The 25,035-nt window shown below is 45.1% G+C and overlaps 1 protein-coding gene across 1 annotated transcript in view; it reads left to right on the top strand.

The window, feature by feature from the left end:
• The window catches only part of WDR49 (WD repeat domain 49), a 125,970-nt gene that overhangs the window by 4,961 nt on the left and 95,974 nt on the right, over nucleotides 1-25,035 (top strand). The window contains exons 2-4 of the mRNA XM_066621546.1: nucleotides 16,933-17,373; nucleotides 18,031-18,207; nucleotides 20,099-20,273. Of these exons, the coding sequence (XP_066477643.1) occupies nucleotides 16,933-17,373; nucleotides 18,031-18,207; nucleotides 20,099-20,273 (793 nt within the window). The remainder of the gene's footprint in view (nucleotides 1-16,932; nucleotides 17,374-18,030; nucleotides 18,208-20,098; nucleotides 20,274-25,035) is intronic.

The raw sequence follows: 25,035 nt of genomic DNA, 5'->3' as shown, positions 1-25,035 counted from the left end.
ATCCCAATGGTCTTCTATGTGGTGTCTGATACTTTGATACCATGCAAGAAACAAATGATCAAGAGCCACTACTGAATGTAAGTTATGTGCGGTTGGGTGATAAGTGCCCATATTGGGTAACTCTGCTTGTCATAGACCTGTGTTTCTTTCATTAGAGTATCATTGGCAAGATGCAGCGTTCTTGGAGGTGCAAAAGAACAGGGAGGGGAGGAGGCCCATATTTCCTTTGACCTGGCCCTGTCTGTAGTCACATTACAGAGGTAGTACTGCAAGACCTTCACACTTCAGTCAGGGGCAGAGAGAGCATTAGCAAAATCAAGACACGATGAGCGTTTGATCTTTAATTACTGCAGCATGTCAGGCCTGTGGTTTAAACAGGCTCTAATTGAGGTGATTGCGATTACAATAGCTTCCCTTTGACAAGCTGCCCTCCCCCCCTCCATGTTCCTTCTGCTAATGGGAACTGACAGTGTCCGTATATATAATACTGTATCTTGGCAGGAAATGATAGGGATGTAACTTGCATCCTTTTTTTTTTAAACATAAGAACTAAGAACAGCCCCACTGGATCAGGCCATAGGCCCATCTAGTCCAGCTTCCTGTATCTCACAGCGGCCCACCAAATGCCCCAGGGAGGACACCAGATAACAAGAGACCTCATCCTGGTGCCCTCCCTTGCATCTGGCATTCTGACATAACCCATCTCTAAAATCAGGAGGTTGCGCATACATGTCATGGCTTGTACCCCGTAATGGATTTTTCCTCCAGAAACTTGTCCAATCCTCTTTTAAAGGCGTCTAGGCTAGATGCCAGCACCACATCCTGCGGCAAGGAGTTCCACAGACCAACCACACGCTGAGTAAAGAAATATTTTCTTTTGTCTGTCCTAACCCGCCCAACACTCAATTTTAGTGGATGTCCCATGGTTCTGGTGTTATGTGAGAGTGTAAAGAGCATCTCCCTATCCACTCTGTCCATCCTCTGCATAATTTTGTATGTCTCAATCGTGTCCCCCCTCAGGCGCCTCTTTTCTAGGCTGAAGAAGCCCAAACGCCATAGCCTTTCCTCGTAAGGAAGGTGCCCCAGCCCCGTAATCATCTTAGTCGCTCTCTTTTGCACCTTTTCCATTTCCACTATGTCTTTTTTGAGATGCGGCGACCAGAACTGGACACAATACTCCAGGTGTGGCTTTACCATCAATTTGTACAACAGTATTATAATATTAGCCGTTTTGTTCTCAGTACCCTTCCTAATGATCCCAAGCATAGAATTGGCCTTCTTCACTGCCGCCGAACATTGGGTCGACACTTTCATCGACCTGTCCACCACGACCCCAAGATCTCTCTCCTGATCTGTCACAGACAGCTCAGAACCCATTAGCCTCTATGTGAAGTTTTGATTTTTTGCCCCAATGTGCATGACTTTACACAAGGTCCACTAGGCAAACAGGGGTCACAGAGACAATGATTCCTTCCCGGTCCAGTTTGTCTTCAGGTCACACAATTAACGTGCTTTTTGAAAAGAAGTTGAACAGCGAGGGAACAAATGCAATCAAAGGAGAGACCTGGTTTCTGTGTTTCATTACAGCAAGCCAAGTGTTAGTTGTCCTCACTGATAGATCAGTTTCATAACACCCAAAGAATGGTCATTCAAGTACTCCTGTAACAGTTAACTTTTTCTGTGGGGGAAAAAAAGTGGAGAGAGAATGTACATTTACTAATGTCAGCTGATTACAGTCTCAGAACAGTCATTGGCCCAAGAAACCGCTTATTCTGGACTGCCAGCACTTATACAGAGTAGGAGTTAGGGTTGCCAGCTTATTATTTCCACCAGGGTCCCTGTGCGGCATGACTAGCAAAGCATCAAAACTGTTCCCAACAGTGAGATGGAGTGATGGGAGAAACGTTATGTACTGGTATTCTGTTTGGCATGTAGCTTTAAAAGTATAGGAGCCCTGCCAAAGAAAAATGTTGGTAATTGTTGCTGAAAAGTATGTGTGGGAGAACGCTGTAGTCAGACAGTCCCTTTTTGTGACTCCTTCAACAGGTTTTCATATTGTTAATATATTTATTTAACATATTTGATCTTCCTCTGAAAGTCTCCCCTGCCAGGTCTACTGGGATGCAAGTACCAATTTCCTAGTGCAGTGGTTCTCAAACTTTTTAGCACCGAGACCCATTTTTTAGAATGAAAAATATGTCAGGACCTACCAGAAGTGATGTAATTGACCTGGAAGTGATGTCATGGCTACCCTCCCAAGCAGTTGCTGATCTTATTCCCTCCCCCCCCCACAAAAAAATTCCCAAACATCCCAAAGACTGCCATCCTATCCACACTTACCCAGGAGAAAACCCCATTGACTATCATTTTTAAATGTGTGTGTATATATATATATATAGTAGCCTGTTAAAAGTACAGATGTGTAACATTTCCTCAAATGCAGTCATGTACCATCAAGTCTAATACAGTATATCAGTGGTTCTCACACATTTAGCACCAGGACCCACTTTTTAGGATAAGAATCTTGTCAGGACCCACCGGAAGTGATGTCATGACTGGAAGAGACACCATCAAGCAGGAAAATTTTTTAACAATCCTAGGGTGCAATCCTACCCACACTTTCCCAGGAGCAAGTCCCATTTACTATAATTGTAAAAAGAATTTACATAGTAGCTTGTTAAAAGTACAGTCTGTGACATTTCCCCAAATGCAGTCACATACCATGGTAGCATCAAGTCTAATATATTAAAAATAAAATATTAAATGAATGGGGACCCACCTGAAATTGTCTCGCAACCCACCTAGTGGGTCCTGACCCACAGTTTGAGAAACACGACCCTAGTGGATCTGCCCACACTCCTACCTAAGGATTGCAAGTACTAACTGGGAGTAGCTGCACCTGCTGGATTTTTTTTTCCTGTTCAGGTTTTTGGTCAGTAAAAAGGACAGTCATCTTTATCCATTTGCTGGTACTAATTATGTACTAACTACTTGCATCTGGTGAAGAGGGCTCTAGTCCATGAAAGTGTATGCCAGGACAAATGGGTTAGTCTCTAAGGTGCTACAAGGATTTCAGACAGTGTTGTTTTTGCTGTGACTGGCCAGGCAGCACAGCTGCCTCCTGCAAGTTATAAAATGTGTTTTCTTCTTCTCTCTCATTCTCAGCAATACTGGGAAATGAGTGAAATCTGGTGGTTGTACATTGACCAGCAGGAAGATCACATCTGCTCCTTCTAAATCAGGTTCTACTCCAGAATTTGGGGGACTCTTGGGTGAGATCTATCAGTAGGCTTTTCTTTTCAATTCAGCAAGAAGTGGGAGAGGGGGTAGACACCAAGGGAAAATTCTTAACATGCTCCTATCCTGACCCAGTCCTTTTACTTATTGGGAAGAAGAGGTAGGTCATACTGGGATCTTGGGAAGAGAAAAAAAAAAACAGAAAGAAGATTGACCCACATGGACCGTAACCTAAAATGGAAAACAAACACCAGTGACAATTATTACTGGAAATACTTATTTAGGATGCATATGAACAAATCTCCTTGAGCACAGTGGGATTTCTGAGTAAACACATGCAGTGTTGTGTGTTAGGTCTCAAGCTGGGAGCATTTTTTCTGTTATACAAGGCCCTGGTGCTTACGGAGTCATTAACAAATGAAATACTCTACTATGAAGTCACAAAACATCCATTTGAAAATACCTGGTTCATCAGATACATTACCAATAATAAACATGGAAGGTGAGACAATTCAATAAAGATTCAACTCAGTGGGCAGCTGACAGGTAGTCAACTGGATTCATGTTCACAAAATGGTTGCCATCAATCATATCAGTAAACTATGGCAGTTTCTATAAAATGTATATTTTAGTCTATTTCTAAACCAGTGGTGCTTCGTTGGATTTTGTTTGTTGTGTTTCCTGGCGAAGCTGAGAATTGGTGCTTCAGAGTTTGTGCAAAGCTTTTCAATTAAAGCTGGTGGTCTCTTTTGAACAGAGTTTAAATTTAACTTATGGGAGTTTCTTATGGGAGCCATCTGGATTCTAATTTCTGACCTATAAGAGTTTTCCAAAAAGAAAGACTGTGGATATTATGTAAGGAGTTGGATACCATGATTAGGAATAAGAACATAAGAGCTCTCATAAATCAAATTAGGGGCTCATCTAGTCCACCTTTCTCACAGTGGCCCACCAGATACTTCATGGAGCACTCTAGACCAGGGGTCTCCAAACTTTTTGGCCAGAGGGCCACATCAAATATCTGGTGTGGTGTGGAGGGCCGGAAAAAAAATTTAAATATAAAATTTAAATAAAGTAGAGATGGAACTTAGATGAGTGAATAAATGAATGAATGGGCTCATTCATTCAACCTCTCCGGCCCTCAGAACACCCTCCAGACTTAATCAGAGCACAGTTTTGGTCATGTTCAGTTGAGTGGGTCAGAGGCTTTCAGGAGACAAGAGGTTGGCTGCGGGCCGGAAAGAGGCTTGCTGCGGGCTGCATCTGGCCCCCGGGCCGGAGTTTGGAGACCCCTGCTCTAGACAACAAGGTATCAGTACCACACTGCCACTACCTTGGATCCGGCATTCATAGATAGGCTACATCTACAATTTGGAGATTTCATATAGTTATCATGGCTTGTAACTTGTGATGAACTTCTCTTCCAGAAACCTGTCCAAGGTGTCATCATTACATCCTATGACAGTTAAACAGTTTAACAGCCCAATCCTGAACTGCCTGGAGCACCCAGGCTCGGCGGCAGCGAATAGGGCTGCCGCCGAATCCTGCACATACCGCGCTACCGTGGGAGGCTCCTCAGGAGAAGGGGACGTTTGTCCCATTCCCCCGAGTAAGGTAAGCAGCCCTGCAATGGGGCTACTCACTTTACTACCGACCAAAAGGTTGGCGGTAGAGTAAAGGCACCCGTGTAGGGCGCGCAGCCCTGCATGAGCATCCTGGATCCTGCAGAGCTCAGCACCGCAGATCCTCCTCCCGCCCACCCCCCCCCCGGCATGCCTCCCGCCCACCCCTGCCGGCCTTCCCCCTCCCTGGAACACCTTCCCCACGCCCCTGTTCACGCCTCCTATTCTGCAGCCTGGCGGTCTGGGAGACTGCTGGGCTAGCACCAGTGGGAGCCCGGCAGTGAGCCCTGCAAACGTGCCTTATGGCACGTTTGTAACTGGCCGGCAGCACGGAGCTGTGCTGCCGACCACAGGATTGGGCTTTATGGCTGCAATCCTATCCACACTTACCTAGGAGCAAGCCTCATTGAATATAATGGATCTTACTTCTGAGAAAGCATGCACAGAATTGGACTGTGAGCCTTTCCTGCCCTGCATTGAATATATGCAACAGGGATCAAATATGGGCTGGGCAGAAATGGGTTAATTATGTGCCTGGTAAAGAAATGTTTGCTTTTGTCTGTTCTAACTCTCCCACAGTAAGTTTTAGACAATGTCCACTGGTTCTGGTGTTGTGAAGAACGGAGAAGAACTTCTCTCTGTCCACTCTACAAGGGATGTAAAGAAATGTCAATGAATTTCACTTTTTTGGAATTTCATTCCCAAGCCTGGGTGTGCAGAGACCCTTCTGAGAATGTTGCTGGCTTTATAGAAAATTGTTTGGCTTCCCTTGAAAATTCTTAGATGTTTCTCTTTGGTAGGTGCAATCTAGCCTTGGCATTTTCCCAGCCTCCCTGGCCTCTGAATACAGTAGCCATGTTCTAACTTTTCTCTTTTGGGTACTTGATAGTCCCCAGCCCAGTCCTACCCCAAACTCCCTTGTGCTGATGCAGTGGTGCTGGTGCTGGCTCTACTGCATCTTAAGGGGGAATTTAAGCTGCTGGAGGTCATGTTGGATTAAGGGAACATTTGTCCCTTTACCCCAGGGAAAGCCCCAGCAGCCGCAATGGGTCAATTAGATATAGCTGGCACAAGTCTGAGTTGATCCATGTTGGCAGATCAGGCTGAGGAAGGGGGATATGATATGGTGCAATTCACCTACACCTTCCCCCATTGCCACCCTCCCTTACCCTTCTACACCCCTCCCCTCCCCCACCCTTCCTCCACGAGGTTTACCTGATCCAATGGGTGTAGCTCTCTGCGTTGGCATCAAGTTTCTGGCTTTCCTACCTGCATGCTGCTGCAAAATGCTTTATGGCACTTTTGTGACAGCACACGCCGGCAGAGCACACACTCTGCAAGAAGACCATAGGATTGGTCCATCAATGAGTTGCTGTATATTGTGTTGTGCAGCTGTGTTCAGGCTTGAAGCAATTTGTTTGTTTGCTATGCTGTATTTCTATCTCACTTTTCTCCCCCGGAGGGGACCCAATTTTGCCACAATTTATATCTTAGATGGCATATATATTTTCAAGGGAAGACTAACCATTGCCTCTTTGTCCCAGAAGTCATTGGTTCATGCTGTGATCTTTTCTGTTGGACACTAGGTTCAAATTAGTCTGTAAAGAGCTCCTGAAATCACCATGTTAAGGCCATGACATATTACAGATGGGGCTTCTGCCATGCCCTCCATTTTTTTCTCCCTCTTTTTCTTTGAAACCATTTTAGCTTGAGAAAGTAAGCTGCAAAACTCGAAAAGGGCCTCAGAGCTTTGTGATTTCGTAATTGGTCCTAAGAAAGCCATTTTGATACTGTTCCTGCCTGGATTTCTCCTCCACGTCGTTACAGTAAAAACAGCTTGTGATCTCCTTCCTTCTCACTGCATGACTGAGGTTTGCTTATTCCATCAATTGCTTTATCTGTACGACTGTGAAGTCCCAGCATGGGCACATCTTGAGAATGATCATTCTTAGGCAGACAAATTCTATGACTTCTGAGTGTAGTAGTCAATTGGCTGGATAAAAAGCTCTTACTGATTGGGCGTGGGTGGATGCAAAAGCAGTTCACAGCTTGGTGACAGTCACAGCTAGCAAGGGCAGAAGAGGGGGACCAGGAGCAGAATGTTTTTTCAGAGGCCTGACTTACCATACATTTGCAATCCTTTCCAATTTCAGCTTAGGAAAGAAATGGTACACTCTTCCCCTTGCAAAGGAGCCACACCTTTCTGGTCCGGATTCAAGCCACTGAAATCTATCAACTAGGGATACAGGCTATCTCCGCCTCTGCTTCCCACATCTTCTTGAGCCTTTAATAACTATGCACAGGAACCTACATGTGGCTCATGCAGAGAAACAAACATGGCTGAACACCTGCTCAAACCTCCTGCTGGTCTCTTGATAGATATGTGCTTGATGCCCTGCAGGGACTCAAACGCCTTTCCTGTTCAGCAAGCAAGTTTTTCTGCCTTGGAGCAGTTGTTTTCAATGCTGAGCCTTCAAACACGTCAACTGAAATGTCAACTTGACCCTTTATGACACCTAAAGAAATTTTATTTCTAGATTCATACCAAAGGTTTCAGAAATGGAGTTCCAGCTGACCTACATATTATGCCAGTTTGTAGAGTTCTGGAGTCAGACTGTTGGTGTGGAGTTTGTCACAGGTTTCTTGGGGGCCCTGGGACAAAACACTCAGTGTGCCCCACTGGCATCCCCCCTTACCTCCTCATGGCATGTTGCACATGTTCTGTCAAATCCCAATCCATTGGGCCTCATGTCCTCTTAAGGCTGATTAGTTTCCCTTGTGAAGCTCACCAGTGCAGCAAGCAAAAGCCAGAGTTCAGTTCCAGTCCACAGATTCCAAGTAAACCAGTCCAATCAATGAGAGTTGCCAAATCAGAGTCCAGAGCCAATAAGCCAAGTTACAGTCCGAGGTCAGGCTCCAGGTAAGTCAGTCAAATCAGTCAGGGTACCCAAGTCAAAGTCCAAAAGTCAATATGCCAAGTCACAGTCCAAGGTCAGATTCCAAAGTCCATAAGCCAAGTCAGTCAATCTCCTCTACCTCCAGAGGCTCCAACCTGCCCTCCTCTTACAACCCACACACCCTTCCTGCCTCAGGTGCTCCTTATATCCCTGAGGGCCCTATTGCCTTCAAGTGGCTGCAGCTGTGCAGCACACTCTGCTGGATGCCCAGGCCTTACCCTTAAAAGGGCCACTGCTGACACCACATCTACCTCCTTGCCAGATCTTCCGCGATTCCAATACAGCACACTACCACTGTCACTGGTCCTGAGTGTCCAGGGGCCAGCTCAGCCAGTGTGCATGGGCTCTCTGATGGGTGTGGACATCAGCCAGTGCCCCAGCTAGCTAACCCCCTGATGCCAATCTCTGTCATATTTTTGAATGCCCCCCCCATAAAAATATTTCCCAGCATGTGGAAAACTAACATGTCACAGAGAGAGCTTCCCTTAACTTTTCTCTCTCAAGTTTATTTCATGGTGAAACATAGTCTCCCACCTGTAATCTGAAGCAGTACAAACTAAAGTTCTGCCACCTCATTCTAAGTAATGGGGGGCTGCAGAACAAGGGAGAATCCTGAGGCTGTTCAAAGATAAAGTCACTAGGTTGAATGCTCTTCTACATAAACATGACTCCCTGCAAGTAAAATTGTGCCTTAGGCCAAGACTTCTGGTCTAGCTCATTCCCGGTTTGAAGGAAGGTTTTTGTTTTTTTTAATGTAGGCAAGGATTAAAAAATAGGATACTCCCCCTGCAGTCTGAGGCTTCAATCCTATATGCAACTGCAAGGGAGTAAGTCCCATTGGACTCAGTGGGGCTTACTTCCAAGTAGACATGCATAGGATTGTGCTCTGAAGTGATACAATCAGTTCTCTAACTCTGTCACTTCTTGCTAGATTGACTAACAGCCCAATCCTATATTGGGCTCTACTGCAGTGGTGTAGCTAAGCCACCTGGTACCTGGAGGCACACAAATTTTTAAAACCCCCTGTGTCAAATTTAAAATCTCCCAGCTTGTTTAACAACCCCCCCCCCAGAATCTGGGATGTGGTCTGAGCTGTGGGGAAGCCTCCCCAGGCCTCAGAAGGCCACTTTTTTTGCCTCTGGTCCCCCCTTGCGGGTGTGGGTTGACACCCCCTCCGGGCATGGCACCTGGGGCAATGTACCCCTCTTAGCTATGCCACTGCTCTACTGCTGCCAAAAGTGTTCCGGCAGTGGTAGCTGCTTTATGGCCATCACAAACAGCACTCCAGCACTTTCTCTTCTGCTCTGCCCTCCCTTTTTTTTTCCAGTTCAGGTTGTGGGAGGAGCAGAGGCTGACCTGTCACCAGAGAAGAGCAGGCATCGCTTGGCATCCTCCCTTAGGCTCCAGGACGTTTTGGATCAGCTCTGGTTGCACAAATCATGCATGGTTTTGTAGCTATGGGCTCCATCACAATTTCATTCCCCCATATTGCAGCGCTGTATATTAAATGAGTTTAATTGTCTTGAGAATAGCCAGTGCCCCCTGTTTTAAGGAAACCCTCTTTACCTGCAGCCTTCTTAGTTATTTTGCTAGAGTGGGAAAAATGGTTTAAATGCAAGGCAGTTCCCAGAAGAGACCTGTCTCATTAATCAGGATTCTAAAAAAATTTCAGTGAGAGAAGCTACTCTATATTAGTTCTAAGATTAGTATTACATTTGTATGTAAATGTGCAAATCTGCAGATGGAAGCCCAGGGGAGGCATCATGGTATAAGGAGTATTTCCTGCTTTCAGTTGAAGGGGTTATCTTTGTATGTGCTGGATTGATTAGAAGCAGGGATATTTAAGGACTGGGGGCCTTTCCTAGGCTGACTTTATAGAACCACAAATATATTTTGTCAATAAGTAACAGTACGATCCTGGGCATGTCTACTCAGAAGCAAGCCCCATTGTGTTCAGTGGGGCTTACTCCAGGGAAAGTGTGTATAGGATTGCAGCCTAAACCATACCCCAGAGGTGAGGGAGACAATGGGTGGATTTAAGAGCTCTATGAGACAACCAAGCACTCAAGAAATTGGAAAGAGGCAGTTGGAGTGATGCCAAGATTGCAGAGGAAGTGTCCTAGAAATATAAAACAACAAGGATCGCTTCAATTTCTTAACTTTTGAAAGGTGGCTCCTTTATCTTTAGCAGGAAGGGTGCCACTGTCCCTATATATCCCAGCAGAGTATTCCCTCCTAATGTTGGTTGCTGGCATTTCTCTTATGTATTTTTTTTCCAGATTGTGAAGCCCTTTGGCATAGGGAACCATCTTCTCATTCCTGTGATAAGTAGACTACTTTGATAACCCTTTTTTCTTTGTTGCAAAGTGGTATATAAATATTCTAAACAATAATATATGGTATCAATGGCATTTCTTATCTGCTCTAGGGGTGTGCAAGTGCTTTTATAAAAAAAATGGCATTCCATTAATATTTTAAAAAAACGTTGCTCAAAAATTTGTTTTAATTCCTTAACATCACAATAATTTCACCAATTATATCATTAATTAATTTCCATTAATGGTCTGCAGGTGCGCTGTGGGAGTTTGGGGGAGGGTCATTTGTTAGTAGGGCCATGGGGAATGTGAGCCCCCCACCAACAGCATGGCATGTCTTGTCAATTGTCAAAAAACTGATGGTGTGCCTTGACAATTTTAGTACCTTGTCAGTGTGCCACGAGACTAAAAAGGTTGAAAATCGCTGCTCTTAGGGATCGGATCTGCCAAATATCAGATAGATGGCTACCCTTATCTGGGGCTTATATTGACAGATCTCACAATTTGCGTGTGTAAGTCCCAGACTGGTGGTGGGCAAATGTACACAGGCCGTGCATGGGCAACAGCAGGCCACTGAATGTCTTCTATTCCCCCCTCCTTGCAGGTAAGTCAATGGGGTTGATTTGGGGGAAGACTGTAGAGCAGGCTAGGCCAAGGGTGGTTCAGGAGCAGGAGCAGGAGGATCTTGGCAGTAGCCACACATGCCAAGATCCTATCCCTTCCTTCCTGGCTTGGAACTGCTCCCAGGAATCTCCCCAGATGCAGGGCACAATCCTATGCATGTCAACCTAGAAGAGAAGTCCTATTGTGTCCAGTGGGACTTACTCCCAGGAAAGTGTGGATAGGATTGCAGCCTTAAGCTCACTAAAGATCTGGCATAGGTCTGAGGCAGCCTATAGAGAAGTAAGACCAAGCAGCCTATAGAGAAGTAAGTGAAAAATATGTTTATTCATCTCTGAGCGGCCCGCTTGGAGGCAGGCTGTGCAGCATGGCCTCTCCCAGTTTGAAGAGACACTTGGCCAACAGTCTGAGGCTAAGAGGCAAAGAAGGAAGGCCCATAGCCAGGGAGACAGACCAGGGACAGACTGCACTTGCTCCCAGTGTGGAAGGGATTGTCACTCCCGAATCGGCCTTTTCAGCCACAATAGACACTGTTCCAGAACCACCTGTCAGAGCGCGATACCATAGTCTTTCGAGACTGAAGGTTGCCAACAACTCACCTCTCCTGGGCCCAACCCCCATACAATGCACCACACTCTCAGTGACATTGCATGGTCTGGGTTGGTGGGAGATAGGACTGGGCTCCCAATTAAAACAGAGATATAGGCGTATGAAGTGCCTCAATCTGAGTCAGATCACATTGATCCATCTAGTTCGGAATTATACACACTGGCTGGTAGCAGTCTTCTAGGATTCCAAACTGGTCTTTCCAGACGCTACATAGAGCCGCCAAGGACTGAACTGGGGGTTTGCTGCATGCAAAACAACTGCTCTTCCACTGAGCTTGGCCTCCTTTGCAAGCTTCACATTGCCTAACTACTATCTAAACCAGGGGTGTTAAAATCGTTTCATATTTTTTTTTCAAATAGCATTTATGGTGCCAGCCGAGGGCTGGAAGTGACATCATTAAGCAAAAAGTGCTTTCATTAAGCAGAGGATGGCGTGGTCAGAAATAAGCACTTTGTTCTCATGTAGAAACTTATTAGCATCAAATGACAGAAGAGAAAATGTCATTTGCAAATCTTGACCATATTTTCAAGATATGGGAAAGCCCAATTTTTATGCAAGCTGGATAAAGAACTTCTGTGGGTCATATCTGGCCTGTGGGCTTATGTTTGACACTCCTGATCTAAACTAATTGTCACTAGAGCTAAAGCTACGAATCACTAACAAAGCACAAGGGAATGGAAAAGACTGAAGACTAGGGAATTGCACTATGGAATCAAATGACAATGTAAAAATAAAAAACCCACACACATACTGACCTCTGATGACAGGCAGACATAGCTAATGTCTTTAATCTGGGTCCTGATCCCAAACAAGTCAGTAAGGCATATACCCAGGCCAAATATCTAACCTCCACATGTAAATGCCAGTGACCAAATTTAAATGAGCCATTGATCATATGGTAAAGTTTTCTTCAGTGTACCCATGTCATGTTGAAACTAAGCTTCAGACTTGAAGACATGCAAGAGTAAGCTATGAACATGGAGTGGGGTGGACTCTTGTTTGGACTCGGTTGAATAATGGGGCTTGTATTGCTTGAAAAATGCATGACAGATTCTACCGAACCTGTCTGCTGGGAGGCCTTAGACAGGTGGATAGTACAAAATTGTACACAGGCCCTTTGAAAAGCTCACAGAGCATAGCTGAACATTTCAAAAGCACTGATAACAAAGGGAGGAAAAACTCTCAGATCTCTCTGTATCTGTATGTCAAATTCTCTCTGATGTTTTGGGAGGAGTGGAAGAAAAAGTAGAAGCTCCTGGTCGGAATCCAAAGGGGCAAGGGTTGACTTACTGTGTTTGCAAGGGGGATTTTCTCTCTCTCCCTTCTATTTGTTTACTTCTAAAACATCTTTCCCACTTTATCTTACAAATAACTCAAAAGGGGTAACACCACACGAACCTGCCTGAATACCGAGATCTTCCTCAAAGGCTGTTCTGCAGGCCCTTCTGTCTTTGGAAACAAGGCAGGTGATCACCCAAGACAGGGCGTTTTCAGTGTTGGTGCCCTGTCTTAGGAATTTTCTCCACAGGGAGACTTGCTTGGTCCTGACCTTGTTGTCCCTTCAGTACCAGTTGAAGCCTTTCTATTTTCCCAGGCCTTCTAGATGCTTGTTTTAATTGGTGTTTTCATCCTGATATCTGACTCGGTTTAATTTTTAATTAACCCCTGCTAACTGGGTAAGAGCACACTTTCAAGTGGGTGCTCCTCTTTATAGCAGGGGGAGAGTAACTAGCCCACCTGACCCCAGCAGTGTCTTTTCTAGTGACTGTCTGCTGGTGTTCTTTTGCATCTTTTTAGATTGTGAGCCCTTTTGGGACAGGGAGCCATTTAGTTATTTGATTTTTCTCTGTAAACCGCTTTGTGAACTTTTAGTTGAAAAGCGGTATAGAAATACTGTTAATAATAATAATAATAATAATAATAATTATTATTATTATTATTATAATTTTTAAAAATATCTATTTCGCTAGCCAGGCAGATAGGATGGGGTATATGAGGGATTTGTTGGGTTCTCCGTATAAACCTATTGCATTGTTGTAGACTCACAGAACAATCCTGAGCTGCCCGGGGTGTGCGGCTGTGGCGGCACTGAAAATGGCTGCCACATCCTGTGCGCCCAAGGCAGCCATCGGCAGCACCTTAGGAGATGGGGACCTTTGTTCCCTTCCCCCGGGTAAGAGGATTGTCCTGCAATGGGGCTACTCGATTCACTGCCAACCAAAAGTTGGATGGTGAGGTAAAAGCCTTCGTGTCGGGTGGCGTTGGTCCACTCGTCCTGCCTCCCTCCCTCCCCGCTCCCCCGGCACGCCTCTCCCCACTCTCTCCCCACATCCCACCTCCCCGTCATGCCTCCTCCCTGCCCTCTGCCCGCCTCCCCGGAATGCCTCCTCCCCACCTCCCCCCTGTGACTCTGCTTTCCTCTCTGCTGCTCGGCGGTTCATGCGACCACTGAGCGGTAGAGGCCAGGCGTCATCCTGGTGCTAGCCTTTATGGCACATTTGCAACAGTGCATGCTGGTGGTAAGCCAGTGCGCGGAGCTCAAGATTGCGCTCTCAGTCAGACTGTCCAACTCAGTGTTGTCTACACAGACTGGCAGGAGCTCTGTAGGATTTCAGGCAGTGGCATCACTAAGGGTTGTGGGGGGGGGTGCGGGCTGCATCAGTTGATGTGCACAGGGGGATGACCCCTATAACATTTTTATAAATTCTTGGCATTTTTGAACAATACCATCATTTTATATGTCATATGATGTATAATTTCATGCAGAATGCAATGAAAGAAATTGAAATAACTCTATTCTATCAAAAGTTATATAGGGTGAAGGTACATCACCATGCCCACCGCCTTGGGCATTGCCCCGCCCTCTGCATAGGAGGAAGTTCATCTGGGGGGGTGACACTCTGGCCTCCCACTCTGGGTGACCCAAACCCTAGTGACACCACTGGGCAGGGGTCTCTCCCTGTCCAACCTGGAGATTGGATTGCACCCAGAACCTTCGCTACCGCCCCATTTTTAGTTCTGCAAAACTTCAATTTAACGAAACTTGATTTTGGAAACAACAGACATTTTCTGCTTCATTAAAGACTAATCATACACGTTTTGCACGTACACATCTCCATTGACTTCAATGCATTCAGACTTAATGAACGTTTAGCATTAACAAATACCTCTACCTCCCCATAAGTCCATTTACAGAGCAATCCTATCCTCCCCCCCCCCCCCACTGGTGCATCCATGCTAAAAACAGGTGTGCTGTATTAAGTGCAGGGATCAGGAGGCTTCAGAGTTGAAAGAGGATTTAAATCCCTTTACCCCTGCATTAGCCTCCTGTTCCTCTATGGGCCTCCCAGGAACTACATTAGCAATTTTGCTAGCACAAGTCCAAGAAGAGAAAGTGAATGGGGAGGTTGTTGCCAGACGGGATGGGATCCAGCATGCACCATCACTGCTAGACACCCCCCCTACCGCAACCTTCCAGCCCCCATTCCTCTCCCTGCCCAGTTTCACACCTCCCTGCCCATGTTCCGTCCTCCCCACTATATTGCCTTCCTTGGCAGGTCACTGGTGATATGTGCAGGAAGATTCTGGCCTTCCCGTAGTTCACCTTGGCAACACACCACTCAGTATGATGCCAAAGACACATTCTGGCTGCTTTTTAGCAGCTGCTACCCTACCAGTGGAACTCATGTTCTACTGATAGCTTAAGCACGTAGGATTGAGCTGTAAATCAATGGTTCACTGTACTTGTGTTGAGGAAGATATTTCAACAGATCCAGGAAGCCTGCCTTCTTTAGATTCAAGTCACTTTTTTCTACAGCGGCCTCTGATACCTACTGCTAGCCTATGAACTCCCCCTTGCTCTAGGCTCTTGGGCCTGCTTTGGGTTTAGATACATTATTTGGGACAGTTAAAAAAAATAATTTTTTATTCAGCAATGCTTGGTTTTATTCTGATGCTTGGTTTTCAGAAGGGTTGAAAACCATAACTCTCAAAGAATCACAATACTGATGGCGCTCTGTGGACAGCAACCCTGAATTGAATTTTGGCTGTTCTGTGTTTTCAAAAACAAGTCTGTCAAACTGAATTTAAAAAAAACCTGAAGCGTTAAAAACACCCTGTTGCTGTACAGATTTCTGTTCACCCTCTATATTAAAAGAAAAAAAAAACTGCAATAGAATTTAAGTGGCAAATGGAGCGTCATTTACATTTTCAAATATTGTTTCATTAACGTGCTCTGTGGAACAGTGAGACAGATAGTGTTGAGAGTCTAATGGGATTTTTTTACGTGAAAATTAATTAAAACTGATTTTTCATAAAGTAATCATGACATTATGCTTCAGATGTCTGCTCCACTTCCTGTTCCCAATAGGTGGCCTGCGGCAGAAGCAGCCAATTGGAGAGTTGCAGAAGTACAGTGCCACTGTAGATCAGCATTGGTGGCAGGAATGGCCAGGCAAGGAGAATCAGTAGGAGTAGTTAGCAAGAGGAGCCAATATACTGTGCTCCAATAAGGAGGGTGGGATGAATAGAAGCCGGGTGGGTGGGGCTTCTATTCATCCCCACCCCAATAAGGAGGGTGGGGTGTCTCTTGATCATGGTGTGCTTTGTGCACAGAGGGATAAATGGGTAGAAGGGAAGAAATTGGCTTGAGCTGGGCCTGCTAACCACTGCAGCACACTGCCCTGTCAGAATAGTTGGCTGGTAAGTCACATGATGGATGATGGCCAGATCCCAAAGGATCTCCTCTATGGAGAACTCGTGCAGGGAAAGCGCCCTACAGGTAGACTACAGCTGCGATACAAGGACATCTTGGGCAGGAGGTCTGGTCTAGAGGGTAGAGCCTCCATTGCCTGAAGATTAACATCCACAAGGTCGCCAGTTCGAGGCCACCGGCACCCTGCGACCTTGAAGCAGCTGGCAAGCTGCAGCTGAGCTGTTCCATCTGCTCGGAGCGTGGGAGGATGGAGGCCAGAATGTTAAACCAGATCGGAGTGTAACACCTTGAATGTAGTGGTTCTTGAAAGAAAGAACCTTCTTTCAATTTGTAAAAATCCCTGCGTGGATTTAATAAGCCTGCCTATGTAAACCGCCTTGAATAAAGTCTTGAATAAAGACCAAGAAAGGCGGTATATAAATACTGTATATTATTATTATTATATTATTATTAACTGCAAGAGGGATCTGAAGGCCTTAGGAGTGGACCTCAACAGGTGGGAAACCCTGGCCTCTGAGTGGCCTGCTTGGAGGCAGGCTGTGCAGCATGGCCTTTCCCAGTTTGAAGAGACACTTGGCCAACAGACTGAGGCAAAGAGGCAAAGAAGGAAGGCCCATAGCCTGGGAGACAGACCAGGGACAGACTGCACTTGCTCCCAGTGTGGAAGGGATTGTCACTCCCGAATTGGCCTTTTCAGCCACACTAGACGCTGTTCCAGAACCACCATTCAGAGCGCGATACCATAGTCTTTCGAGACTGAAGGTTGCCAACTATATAAGTCACATGAGTGATGAACAAGTTCATTAAATCTGAACAGATCTGCCAACTTTTACCTTCTCGTTTTTCTTTCTTTCAAGTTTCCAGAATTATATGGTAACACAGGTCTGACTAGAGAAGAGTTTGTGGACAAAATGTCTGCTGTGGTGAGGAGGGGAACCAAAGATGAATATGGTGAGCTGTTTGATAAGATCAGTTTGACACGGGATGACCTCATTGACTGGGACAAACTGACCTCCTTTGTGCTTCTCGAGCTATATGAGAGAGATGAACGCACCAAACTATCGGTCACTCCCCGGTGGAAAGACCTCCGACTTCTCCCACTGATTCATAAAGATGCTGTTCAAAATATGACATTTTTGAAAAGCCTCTCCAGTTACCTGACTGTGAGTAGGAGTGGATTGATTGGCATCTGGGGAGAGAGTTTAAAGTTACAAAGGACTCTTCAGATCACGACCGAAGCTGCCAAGCCAAAAGACCTCTGGGTGACCTCTCTGATTGCACTACCAAATGTTAACAAGGTGTGTATGAGATGTGCTCGTAGATGTGCTGACTAAGAAGGGAAGGGTGGAGGTTTATAGAATTATGCGTTGTGTGCAGAATGTGAAAACAGAATTGTCTTCCTTTCTCATAATAATTGGGGTCATCTGGTGAAACTGATGGCAGTAGACTCTGGACAGACAAAATAATCATGGATTCCTTTCTACAAAATGTTTGGCTCATGTGCTGCTTTGAGTGCAGCGAATTGCAGAAAAATGGAATATGAAGGAAAATGACAAGGACCAGAATAGCCTTGTGCACATGGCAAAAGAGAGGGCCCTGCCTCAAGGAGCTTACAGTCTAAATGTGGTAGGGAAAGGGAGGGGAAAGAGAGGTGAGAGAAACAAGAGATGGTTGAGATTAGATGCAGCTATGCATATTCAAGCTTTGTTTTAATTGGCAAGGGAATCGGGGAGAATAACTGTTCTAAGTCTTACTGGAAAAATAGAATTTTGAGAAAGAAGGAAAGAGAGAATGTTAAGTAGCGGTTCCATAAGGAATTTGGAGGGATAAAGGAACTTATGGGAGCAAATCTTTTAAGAGAGCCGGAGACATCCTTGGAGGCTCAGGATGGAAGGGTTGGAGAAGTGTTTTTTTTTTTTCCCCTCCCCACAATACCTGTCTTTGTTTAAACACAGGTAGCTGTTGCATTTACAAGCAAGGAGATCTATTTTGCTGAGCTAAATTCCAAGCAAGGGTTGTCTTGCCAGTACAAACTGCAAGGTCTGCAGGGAACAGTGATATGCATGGACTACTGGTGCAACCCTCATGATGGGAATGAAGCCATTCTGACACTGGGGGATGTCTGTGGGCAGGCAAGTATGACACAAAATACTACTTACTATCTAGCCTTAAGCAATAATTTTGCAAATGAAATTATTTTTTTCTAAATTCTATGCTGCTCTTGTTCCACTGTCTATAAAACTCAAAGTTGCTAATAGATGAGGGATACAATCCAATATTAACACAGAATAATAAATTAATTGAATCAATTGATCATTCACTGAAAACCTTTTTAAAGAGCTGAGTCTTCACTTAGCATTAGAAGGAATATGATAATGAGATGATATAGATGTTTTACTGTAGCTACCACTATGCTACTGACACTACAACCATAAAGACCCTGCTGCTCATGACCAACTTACAGCCCAATCCTATCCACACTTTCCTGGGAGTAAGCTCCATTGAATCTTATGGGGCTTACTTCTGAGTAGACGTGCATAGGCTTGAGCTGTTAGTTGGTGGTGGGATAGAAAGCTCAGATGTTGAATGGAGTCTATTGAAGTCCCATGAGAGAAAGTGATCTTTGCGGTACCCAAGTCCTAAACAATTTAGGACTTTAAAGAATAAACATCTTAAACTGAGCCTGGAAAATAATAAACAATGCAGATCAAAAAGGAGTGAACTTGGGTGTTCCCTCCATCCTGTTCAAGCTGTTCTCTTGGTGGCATTTTGGACAAATTTTAATGGTCAGAAGCTTTCCAAGGGCAGCCCCATGTATCTCAAGGGAACTAGACTGAGAATCCTCTGTGGTTAAAATTATATACCAAACAAATTGAATGATGTTCAAAGCCAGTATGGGACACTGACTAGAATGTCAGAATAGGATATAGGGACACTCAAATTCAAATCCTCACCCAACCACAAAGCTCACTGGACAAGTCTGGGCTATTCCAGCCTACTTATCACTGGGTCCTTCTGTCCAGGCCCAGTTGGTTTATAGATCAGACAACAAGTGGTCAGTTCCATGGATAGCTCCACGTGGACACCAGACTTACTGGAAAGCAGGTAGCTCCATGTGTTGCTCTGAACCTGTACTGATCTGGAGCCCAGTGTAGGTTGAAGTGGGGCTGCAGAGAAAGGTGCGAGTGAAGCTTGACCATCCTGGTGAAAGCCTGCTTAGATATTGAAAGGGCCACATGCTATTCTGCAGCGATTTGCTCCAGAAGGATTAAAATGCCTCTGTGGCTCCAGCACTTGGCAGGAATCCTCCTAAGCTGCAACTGGCTCTGGGGAGGACAACTGAGCTGCTTTCTCAGGGCAGGAGGCTCTTGGGGGAATCTTCCTTCACCACCATGAAGATCTATAGTGAGGTGCTTCAAGAATCTGGTCCTCTCCATTCTCCCAGTTTTCAGAATGCTCCCTTGATGTACTGTGTATCTGGGGTCCTGGGTACACTGGTAGAACACCTGATTGCCTGCATAATGCCCCAGATTAGAGTGACATGGTAGCTTCATCATATGCTTAATGGGGGGAGAGCTGCAGAAGTCCAGTTCGGAGATTTTCTTTTCCCGTTCAGATAAAAGTCAATTCATCTCAATTGCTCTCATTACTCATTCATACTCTTGAGCCACAGAACTACTTTAAGCTGTCCTAGGCTTTGCTCCTTCATTTGTTTTTAGATTGGGTTACCCTCCTCGCTGACATTTTCATACTCTTGCCAAGTTATACATATTGCCAAGCTATACATATTTAAATTGTTTCCATTGTCCTCTCCTAAGCAAATCCCTGCAGCCTCATTAACAAAAATAGCCATAGCAGTGGCCCTGGAGTTTAAATGCCTGCAAGTTATGAATTTCTAACAAAAGACTGGCTTTTGTATGATATTCAGGTTATCACCTTAGGTAATGGGTTGCTTTGAAATGTTGAGAATGGTGAAAAAAATTTAAAAGTGTTGCTTAAAAAAATTAATTCCCTTCCTCCCAGGTTCAGGCAATTACTTTCAACACAGCCCTGATCTCATTGTTTGAACGACCTTCCAGTTCCCCTGAAGATGAAAATGTGACAATGATTATTAAATGGCAGGAGCTGGTCTCAGGATCTCACAAATGCTGCTATATATTAAGGCATAAGCTGCATGGAAACGAGTGGGTTAGACAAGGTATGGCATCTGATAAATAATACAAGGGGATTCCTTTAAACATCTTCACCCACCTTTGGTATATGTTGGGGTGCAGGGCTCATATCATAGGGTACATGCCAAAGCTCACATATATCCCAGCATGGGGCATACTGCTGACTCCCCCGAGCCCCTAAGCTTTGCTAGTCCTCCTTGCCGTTGATTTTGCAAAATCTGGAAGTGCCTTTCTAAGGCCTCCAAGAGGACTTCTGAGGCACACATGGTCTTCCTGAGCTTTGGACTACCCTCAGAAGGCCTTAGAAAAGCACGTCTGGTTTTCACAAAAACTGAAAGTGCCTTTTGGAGGCCTTCAGGAGGCCTTCTAAGACATTTTGAGACACAGGGCAGCCACATGCAGTCTCCCTGCACCTCAGAACTCTTCTTGGCTGCCTCAGAATCCACCATTAGAGGTGAGCGTTGGCACCCCCCACAAGGCATGGTATTCCCTGCCCCCTATCTACACCACTGTGTTGGTGCCTGTTCACTTACCCTTTCTGAGCAACTGAGCTGCAACAGGAGTAAAGGAGCAATAGTCTTATTTTGCCTCTGTGTCTGGTCAGTTTGGGCCCATAGGGAATGAACATGCAAATGGATAGACTTGACAGCAGAAAGAAGAAGGTGAACCCACTCAGGGATGGGGGCCCAGTTGGGGGCATTGTGCCCAAAGGCACCCTCAGACCTGAAGCCAACATTGCCAGGATACTAGGCAGAATAGTGATATCCTTATTCTAGGATCCTGGAGTTCTTAGTCTCAGTGGCAGCTGTTCACACAGACATCCCATCTTTTGACTTCAGAAGCCCTAATATGGTCTTCATTAAAATCTCCTCCACTTCCTAAAGCCTTGCCACCACCATTATTCTTGTAGTGGGAATGTGCTACTTTCAAAAGAAGGAGAAAACTCCTTGGACCTCCTTCTTACACAAAGGAGGAGGGAATGGTTTTTAGGCAGGTGTCAAACTCCAATTGATCTTTTCAGAAATTAAGTATTGGCTAAATGTAACCTGCATCATAACATTTAAATGCTACCTTTCAGCAGTTTTCATAGTCTCTTGAACACCCATGCTAATTCTGGAGTGCTTTAGACTTTTAAATCAAAATTCAAAGATGATAACAATAGTTCTGAAATCAAAGTCCATGTCATATCTCATGAAGACCGGCTCTTTAATTTAAAAACAATAAAGTGTTTTGCATGCATGACGTAACCCTAACGATTCCAGATAATTAATAGACTTCTGAGCCCACTGGGAGGGATAGCTCCCTTTTCAGAACTTCATAAAAGTTCTGGTTAATTTAAAATTCAACCTTGCATCTCAACATTAGAGTAGCCAGGTTGCAACCCAGAGATCTGTGTGACCCCTTTAAATATCATGATGCAGCAAAGAGATGAGGCAGCTGCAGCGTTTTCCATTCACTTTGCAGAGGGTCTTGTGGTTCACTTCCCTCTCTGTTTACTGTGTGATCAAAATCAGCCCATGCCCAGATCCAGAACTATATGAGACATCCTTGGAGTAGAAGGAGGATGTCGCTACTGGCTCCAGCATGTACAGTACTGGGATAGTCGGCATATTCTGATGGACACCCTGAGATTTCTACTTAGAATACATCCTGCCCAGGGAGACTGCAGAGCTTGGGGACCTTAGGTACGGTATTTTGGCTGGTTGCACACATCACGGTTCCAGGCCCTCCATAATCATGCCTGGGACCCCCTGGGGCTCCTGCCAGAGGTGACAACAGCTGTGACCACAGTCCAGATCAGAAGGCATAGTACGTATCTGGCAGCACATAGCCTTCCATCTCTATTTGGGGGGAGGAATTAGTGAGCCCCATGTGAGTCCAGGATCAAGAACTCGCTGCTGCTTCAGGGAGGGAAATGGCAACTAAAGCAGTCATACAAGCGTTCCATTGCTTCTGGGAGCTTGCTGGTACAACATTTCCATCTGCCCAGCACCAGTTCTGGCTCTTTGACTGGACAGCTCTCTTGCTGCTTCAGCAACCTTGCCCTTATCTTCTGAACAATTCTGTAGTCTCGACACGTAACCAGGTAAACAGATAATCAAAGCGCGATGTTGTTGGAAGCAGGATATTTATGGCATACCTGGCACTGTCCGTGTTTTTATTATTATTATGAGATTTTCACACAGTCAGGCAGGTATTATTGACTGGTTTGTTTGATCCAGATATCGAGAATTTCCCATGGACCTGGGAAGCCTGAATTTTATCCTGTTTTGCTGTTAGAAATATCATCACAGGGTGTAAGCTGTTCCCAGTAAAGTTGCTTTTTGCAGTTGGTGGATAGTAATTTCTGTGGCCCCCATGCTGTTAAGGTGCTTTTCAAGATGGTTTGGAATTGCACCGAGGGTGCCAGTCACCACTGGGATTACTCTGGTCTTTTTCTGCCACAGCCTTTCAATTCCTATTTGCCAGTCTTTGTTATTTTGTTATTTTCTATTATTGTTATTTTTCCATTCTTTTTTCCTTTGTATTGTTATATTTCATCACAGCCTATGCTGGGCTGGTTACAGTCTGCAGTTCAGGATCTACCCAAGAACCTGGGAATTACAGAGATTTTACATTTTTAGATTGCTTTTCACAATTTTTTTTTTACAGTATACAAAGCAGTTTACAAAGCAAAATGAGATCTTTAAGGAGCACTTAAGTGGTGCCCTTGACCCCAGTTAGCAAGAGAAGATCATTTATTCATATGAACCTTAAAGTTGTTTTGTTCTGCCCTCTGCAGAAGAATAATCAAATACGAAGCTGCCTTATACCGATAGCAGTACCAGGAGTTAAGGGCCCATTTTCAATACACATTTTCAATACACAGCCCAACCCAGGGCTGCTGACTAAAGTGACCCCCAAAGTTACAAAAATGGCCCTCTCAATGAAAGAGCTTTGTGATAAAAAATACCAGCAAAAGCCAGAATTGAAGTGAATGCATAAAATGGATTGTTATTTCTCTCATCAAACTGAAAGCATATAATTTTTCATTTTGATCTTGGATAGGTTGTCACTTTTTTTTTTCAAATCCGCCAAGTAAAAGCTGATGAGCAAACAGTTAGGTCTGTTTTAAGGTCATTAAATAAGTGAGAGGAGCTGCTGTGAAGGCATGGCTGGTACCAGAATATAGGGAAAATTTATGAATGCTCAAACAGTACATTGTGGGTAGATTCTAGGAAATACCAGACATGTTATGCAGATGAAAGCAGAGTAAAGAGTTTTACTTTTCCAGAGAAAGGGGTTTAAAAATAAGGGATGAATCTTCATGTTTTTACTATTCAAAGCTAAGAGAAAAATTATAGAAACGGTTAGGATTGTCAACTTATTTACAGACCTCGGCTCCTGTGCATTTAACAGCATCTTAATCTGCAGTAAGGCTTATTTTGTTATGAAAGGCACCATCTGTTCTCTGTAGATTAAGCCCCATTTAAAGACACAGCATCAGGCCAGGCTGTCATGATAGATGCTGTCATGTCATTAATTAAAAAGTCATTCATTAATTAAAATGTCATTAATTAAAATGGACTGAAATCTCTCTGATGAAACATTTTGGGCACATTTGGGAAGGTTGGGAAGAGGCAGGTGGCATCTGGGAGGAGGACTGGTGCACTTTGTGGGTTTGTTTGCCACCAGTGGCATAGCTAGAGGGGATGCAAAGCACTAAGTTTGCAGGGAGCCTCACCGCAGCATGCAAGCAGCCCCTCCCTGTCCCTCTTGGAGCCATTCTGGGTCTCCAGAGCAAAATGAAGGCTTCTTTTGTGGCCCATCCCTTGCTGCAGTTGTATTCCCAGCAACTGCCCCTTTTGCCCAGACCCTCTCTATCAGAGTGACGTTAATTAAGTGATGTGCTGCTACGTTTTGGGCCTTCCGATAGTCACTAACCCCTGCAAAATGGGGAGGACATATTGGCTTGGCCCTCTTGAAATGTTTTGGAAAATCCTTTGGTGGCTTGAATCAGTCGGTGGCTAGCAACCTTCCTTTCACTGCATTCTCCTCCCCTTCCTGTGATAGGGCCCAATCCTATGCTTGTGGTACAGCGGCATAGAAATGGACTCTGCTGTATCCTGTGGGGTCAGAGAAGCAGTCATGGTTCTTCTCAGGGTAAGGGAACATTGGTTCCCGTACCCCTTGTATAGCACCGGCAGCCCCAAATGGGTCTGCTTGGAGCTGCACCAGATATTTAGCTGGTGAAGAATCAGGGAGACCCATGTATAGCCCCAAGGCTCAGGAGGGGGGGGGATAGGATTCAGCGGCAACCTCTGCTGCCGTCCCTGCCCCCTCCTGGGCCTAAACCACCCTCCAACCTGCCCTCCCCCTGCCCGGTTGCACCGCTTCCCATCCTCCCCTGCCCTTCCCCTATCCCAAAATGCCTTCTCACACACTCCAGCTGCCCCTTCCACCGGTATGGGGGCCCAGACTGGCGCTGGCCCTTGTTGGCACCTCTCCTTACCCAGCCACAACAACCTGCATTATGGCTCATTTGCGACCATGATTGCTAGGGCAGCGCATGATTGCAGAGCTGCCCCAGCATAGGACTGGGCTGCCCATGTTTATTTCTGCTGCATATTTTATATGAATAAGAATTCACTTATGAGTTAATATATACAGCTGTTTCTCTGCCTCAGTTCTCCAATCCCTCTCATGTTTTCTTCATGCAGTTGAACACTTTAATTTGTCATATATCTTCTGGATACAGAAATTACTCCTACATCACCTTTCTCAGTTCAGTATCCTCCAAGGTGCTTG

Source organism: Tiliqua scincoides, chromosome 3, assembly GCF_035046505.1.
Source record: "Tiliqua scincoides isolate rTilSci1 chromosome 3, rTilSci1.hap2, whole genome shotgun sequence".
Lineage (NCBI taxonomy): Eukaryota > Metazoa > Chordata > Lepidosauria > Squamata > Scincidae > Tiliqua > Tiliqua scincoides.
Note: the sequence above shows the minus strand (reverse complement) of the source record. Positions and strands in the feature narration are given on the sequence as shown.